This window comes from Phocoena phocoena, chromosome 14 (genome assembly GCF_963924675.1).
Source record: "Phocoena phocoena chromosome 14, mPhoPho1.1, whole genome shotgun sequence".
NCBI lineage: Eukaryota > Metazoa > Chordata > Mammalia > Artiodactyla > Phocoenidae > Phocoena > Phocoena phocoena.
Genome location: NC_089232.1, coordinates 12906352 through 12912577, shown reverse-complemented (window position 1 = coordinate 12912577; position 6226 = coordinate 12906352). Strand labels below are relative to the sequence as shown.

Below are 6226 nucleotides of genomic sequence, written 5' to 3'. Positions count from 1 at the left end.
AGCACTGAATGTGGTTTTATTTCGTTCTCTCTAATGAGGGTGGCTGTATTATTATCTCTGTTTACTGCTGAGGAAAATGGGGCAGCAAGGCACAGAGATTTGTAAAAACTTTCCCAAGGTCCCTAAGCTTGTAAGTTCCGACACGAGAATTCAAACCCAGGTTGTCTGATACCAGAGCACCTGTCTGGTTTTTGGTAGTGGTGGTGGTTTGTTTTTTTTAAATAAATTTATTTATTTATTTATTTTTGGCTGCATTGGGTCTTCATTACTGACGAGCGGGGGCTACTCTTCGTTGCAGTGTGCAGGCTTCTCATTGCAGTGGCTTCCCTTGTTGCAGAGCACAGGTTCTAGGAGTGTGGGCTCAGTAGTTGTAGCTCGCAGGCTCTAGAGTGCAGGCTCAGTAGTTGTGGCACACGGACTTAGTTGCTCCACGGCACGTGAGATCTTCCCGGACCAGGGCTTGAACGCATGTCCCCTGCATTGGCAGGTGGATTCTTAACGGCTGTGCCACCACGGAAGCCCCGCTGTTGTTGTTGTTTGTTTGTTTGTTTTTCCCATGAAGTGGAAGATTTAATATTGTTAGATGTCAGTATTCCCAAAGCAATTTACAGATTCAAAACCATCCCTATCAAAATCCCAATGGAATTTCAAAATATATATTTTCCTACCAAATCTCGTTTTTGTTTGTTTTTTAATTTTTATTTTATATTGGAGTATAGTTGATTTACAACGTTGTGATAGTTTCAGGTGTACAAAAAAGTGATTCAGCTATACATATACATGTATCTATTCTTTTTCAAATTCTTTTCCCATATAGGTTATTACAGAGTGTTGAGTAGAGTTCCCTAGAGTGCCTGTTCTAATCTCTAGAATTTTAAGGAAAAGAAGAGCGCTGGTGACAGGGAGGAAGGAAGCAAAGAAGGAAAGGAAAAAGAAGAAGGCAAAAGAAAGGAAAATGGAAAAAGAATAAAAACTCAGTTTGACGGTGACTACTACTTTAATTTCTGAACCATGTAGGCAGGGAGGATAAATATACACAAAAGCTTCTGAATAGTTGATATTTGGGATTTTTTTATATATATACTAAAGCTCAAAAACAGGCAAAACTGAACTATAGTGTTTAGGGATGTCTACTCAGGTAGTGAAACTATAAAGAAAGCAAGGAAATAATTAGCATAATAGTCATGGGTGTGGTTACCTTTAGGGATAAAGGAAAAAGTTGCCATCAGGATGGGGCAGGATGGATCTTCTGGAAAAGTTCTATTTTTTTGCCTGAGTGCTAATTACAAGTATTCCCTTTTTCATAATACCTTAAGCTGTATATTTATGTTTTATGCATTTTTCTGTATATTTGTATTTGTTTCACAATACAAAAAAGGTTTTAAAAAATATCTTGTGAGGCTGGTGGTGGGATGAATTGGGAGATTAGGATTGACATATATACACTAATATGTATAAAACGGATAACTAATAAGAGCCTGCTGTATAAAAAAATAAATAAAATAAAATTCAAAAAATATAAAATAAAATATACTTTAAAAAATAGCTTCCACTGGAGGCCTACACGGCGCCGCTGGGGCCGCCGCCATGTCTCTAGTAATCCCCGAGAAGTTCCAGCACATTTTGCGAGTACTCAACACCAACATCGATGGGCGGCGGAAAATTGCCTTTGCCATCACTGCAATTAAGGGTGTGGGGCGAAGATATGCTCATGTGGTGTTGAGGAAAGCAGACATCGACCTCACCAAGAGGGCAGGAGAGCTCACTGAGGATGAGGTGGAACGTGTGATCACCATTATGCAGAATCCACGCCAATACAAGATCCCAGACTGGTTCTTAAACAGACAGAAGGACGTGAAGGATGGAAAATACAGCCAGGTCCTGGCCAACGGTCTGGACAACAAGCTCCGTGAAGACCTGGAGCGACTGAAGAAGATTAGGGCCCACCGAGGGCTCCGCCACTTCTGGGGACTTCGTGTACGAGGCCAGCACACCAAGACCACAGGCCGCCGTGGCCGCACCGTGGGTGTGTCCAAGAAGAAATAAATTTGTGGGCGTTGTCTGTTAATAAATAGTTTATACAGTTAAAAATATATATATATATATCTTGGGAATGGTTTTAGTCATAGATGCCGGGTTGAGCACTCTAAGATCCTGTCTCAGAAAAAAAAAAAAAATCAGGAATTCCCTGATGGTCCAGTGGTTAGGACTCGGTGCTTTCACAGCTGTGGGCCTGGGTTCGATCCCTGGTTGGGGAACTAAGATCCCGCAAGCCATGTGGCGCAACCAAGCAAAAACAAAAACAACAACAAATAATCAACAGTGATTATACTAATAATCAGTCTAGATAGGCACAATGGGTCCTGTTCCTGTGCCAATGTGAGAGGTGGGGATTGACAGTGAGCGTGAGGGGTGTGGGGAAGCTTCTTCCCTCAGACCAGTGACATGCAGTGGTGCCCAAGGCTGAGGAGTTTCACATTTGGACACTGGAGAGTCAATCCCTATTGCTGTAGCCCCTGAACTTCTCCTTCTAGAAACCTGGGTTCCTGGAGGAATTTCAGTCTGGTTCTCCCGTCATGGGTTTCCCCAATCCCATCCTTCCTTGCCTGCTCCGTCCCAGTCCCTTCTTAGTCTAGCTTTTCTGAATTTCTTTTATTAAGCTGACAGAAGCCATAATTGGACCCACTGACAAGAGCTGGACTGTGCTTTTCTCTCTCACTTTTCTTTTTCTGCAATCTACAATGAACCTTCCAAGTTCATTACTGCAGATGGTCCTGGGCAGGACACAGAAGCCAGTGGCAGAAGCTTATTATCCAACCTCAGGGACAGTGAGAGCTGGCCAGCAGCCGCAGTCATTCTGAAGCAGTCATGTCCAATTAGAAGAAACATTAGGCACTTTCCTTCTTGAGCCCCATTAACAAATTAGTCCTACCACAAACTGAGAGGGACTGGATGGGACCAAATACCTTTTGACCACGGGATAATTTGATAATTTGGAGAAGAAACAGTACAGAACACTGCTGTGTGTGTGTGTGTGTGTGTGTGTGTGTGTGTGTGTGTATGTGTTTGGAGGTGGGGGACCGGTGGTTAGGGAGAAAGATTTGATCCTATGTGACTGTCCTACCCAAAAATGAAACTTTTCTAATACTGAGCAACCACTATTACTGGGTTAAAATGGTCAGGAAATTGGGAAGAATGGCAGTCTTTTGAGGGGTCAGTATTTCACCCCGGTTGACTTGCTGGGTTGGAGCAACTGTTTCACATGCCTTCAACCAGGGCATTTCATCCTCATGCATTTTTGCAAGTTTTAGTCCCAGGAAGTTCACGGGAAAAGGGCTGGGGAAACCTGTGACTCATGTATCTGCTGTGGTAAAATAACCCGAACTCACTCTTTTAAGGCTATGTTAAGTTTTCAAAATATTGGTTATAAATGGTTCGCTCAGAGAAGAGTACTAATTAGACCTCTGAGATTTTTAAGAGTGTGAATCACAAATGTCTGTTGCTAAGGAAACAATTACATCCAAATTACCATTGCAAATTCAAATAGCCATTTTAGATTCATTTACAAGAGAGCACAAGATTGGAAAAAGATCTCTCAAAAGGAGAGCAGGAAAGGAAAATGAGGTAAGATGAAAATTGCCACGGGTGAGAAAACTACTCCTGCTTTTGATCTAGAGCTGAAGAACTAAGAAATCTAGGAGCAGAGGACCACAGAGAAGACTCAGACTCTCTTTCCATGATAGTTTATTAATCCTGGAATTTTCCATCAGAAAGAGTCTTAGAGATTTTCTGCCAGCTCCCATTCAATGGAGGAGTGTTCTTTTTATTCATGGTAGATCCTATAGTTATAAAGAAAAATGTGAGGATCTTATGAACAACTTTGTGCCCATACAAAAAAAAAAAAAAAAAAAACCTGGATGAAATGGATAAATTCCTTCAAAAACATAAACTTACCAAAACTGACTCAAGGAGAAATTTTTAAAAAGTGAAATAGCTCCATATCTCTTAAATATGCTAAATTTATCATTAAAACCCACAAAGAAATCTCCAGACCCAGATGACTTCAACTGGTGAATTCTGTCACACTTTTAAGAGAGAATGAATACCAACTGCACACAAACTCTTTCCAAAAAATAAAAAAGGAAGAAACACTTCTCAATTTGTTTTATGAGTCCAATGTTATTATGGTACTAAAACCTGAATAGATGCTCAAAAAGCATTTGACAAAATTCAACATATTTTCACAATCAAAGCAAACTAAGAGAAGAGAACTTCCTCAACCTAATTAAAGGAACTACAAAAACTTACAGCTAATATCATAGTTAATAGTGAAATATTAAAGAATTTCTCACTAAGTCTGAGAACAGGCAAAGATGTCAGCTCTTACAAGTTTTGCTCAAAATTGAGGCACCGAAAAAAGAAAAAGAAAGAAAAGCCAGAGGGGTTGGACAAGAAAATTGAAACTGCCAATATTTGCAGACAACTTGATTGTATATATGGAAAACCTTATGGGCTTCTATGGAATAACTACCACATCTTATAAGTGAATTCAGCAAGATTGTAAAATACAAGGTCCATATACAAAAATTAATTGAATTTCTAGATATTAGCAACAAATAAATGAAAAACAATTTTTAAAAAACGTACCACTTACAATAACATCAAACAAATCACCTATCTAGGATGAAATTTAGCGAAGTATGTATAAGACTTCTACACTGAAAACAACAAAACATTGCTAAATTAAAGACCTGAAAAGTGGAGAGGTATGTTGTTTTTGGATTGGATGCCTCTAATGTTAATATTTCCATTCTTCCAATAAAACTGAACAGAGTCCAGAAATGAACCCACTTGTATATGATCAATTAATTTTCAACCAAAATGCCAAGTCAATTCAATGGAGAAAGGAAAGCCTTTTTAACAAATGGTACTGAAACAACAATAGATTTTAAGCAAAAAAATGAACCTCAACCCCATACATAAAATTAATTTGAGATGGATCACAGACCAACATAAAATCCAAAACTGCAAAACTTTCGGGGGAAAAAGAAAAAAAACAATGTTAGCTTTTGCAAAGAATTTTTTGAAAGAAAGCAAAAATGTTAATCACTACTAAAGGAGAAAGAAATAAATTTGATTTTATCAATACCTCTACTCTTCAACAATAATGAAAAGGCAAGCCACAGACTGGGAAAAAGTATTCACAATGCATGTATGTGATAAATTTCTTGAATACCAATATAAAAAGGATCCACACAACTCAGTAATAAGAAAATCAACCCAATTTTTTTAAATGGTCAAAATCTAGAGCAGGAATTTCACCAAAAGAAATATTCAAATGGCTAAGGAGTACATGAAATTATATTCAACATCATGAGTTATCAAGGAAACACATATGAAAAACATGATCGTGAAATTTTAAAAGGCTGATAAATACAAGACTTGACAAGGATGTGGAACAATCAGAATCTCAAAAAGGACTTTCCTGGTGGCGCAGTGGTTAAGAATCCGCCTGCCAATGCAGGGGACGTGGGTTCAAGACCTGGTCTGGGAAGATCCCACCTGTCATGGAGCAACTAAGCCTGTGCGCCACAACTACTGAACCTGTGCTCTAGAACCCACGAGCCACAACTACTGAGCCTGCGCGCTGCAACTACTGAAGCCTGCGCGCCTAGAGCCCGTGCTCTGCAACAAGAGAAGCCACTGCAATGAGAAGCCCATGCACCACAACAAAGAGTAGCCCCGCTCACCACAACTAGAGAAAGCCCGTGCACAGCAACGAAGACCCAACACAGCCATAAATAAATAAATAAATAAATGTATTAAAAAAAAAAAGAATCTCATACAAAGATGATAGGAGGGTAAAGTGTTCAACCTCCTTTGAAAACCAGATTGTGACTTTCTTACAAAAAAGCATAATTTCACCACTCTTAGATCCAGCAATTTCTACTTCTAGGTAGAAACTTATCCACAAAATGACGGTCACAGAAATGTTCATAGTTGCTTTATTCATAATAGTCCCAGACTAGAAACAATCAAATGTCCATCAGCAGGTGAACAGATAAACAAACTGAGATATATCTACACGATGAAATATGACTACAGTGAAAAACAATGAACTGTTGATAACAGGCAATGACATGGATGAACCTCTCACAATCATGCTGAATGAAAGAAGTCAGACAAAAGGAGTACATACTATATATACATCCCTTTCATAGGAAGT

The 6226-nt window shown here is 39.1% G+C and overlaps 1 protein-coding gene across 1 annotated transcript; it reads left to right on the top strand.

The window, feature by feature from the left end:
- Window positions 1-1587: 1587 nt before the first annotated feature.
- Window positions 1588-2046, top strand: LOC136133981 (small ribosomal subunit protein uS13). Its single transcript, XM_065891411.1, has one exon. The coding sequence runs from the start codon at window positions 1588-1590 to the stop codon at window positions 2044-2046; it is 459 nt and encodes a 152-aa protein (XP_065747483.1).
- Window positions 2047-6226: the final 4180 nt, after the last annotated feature.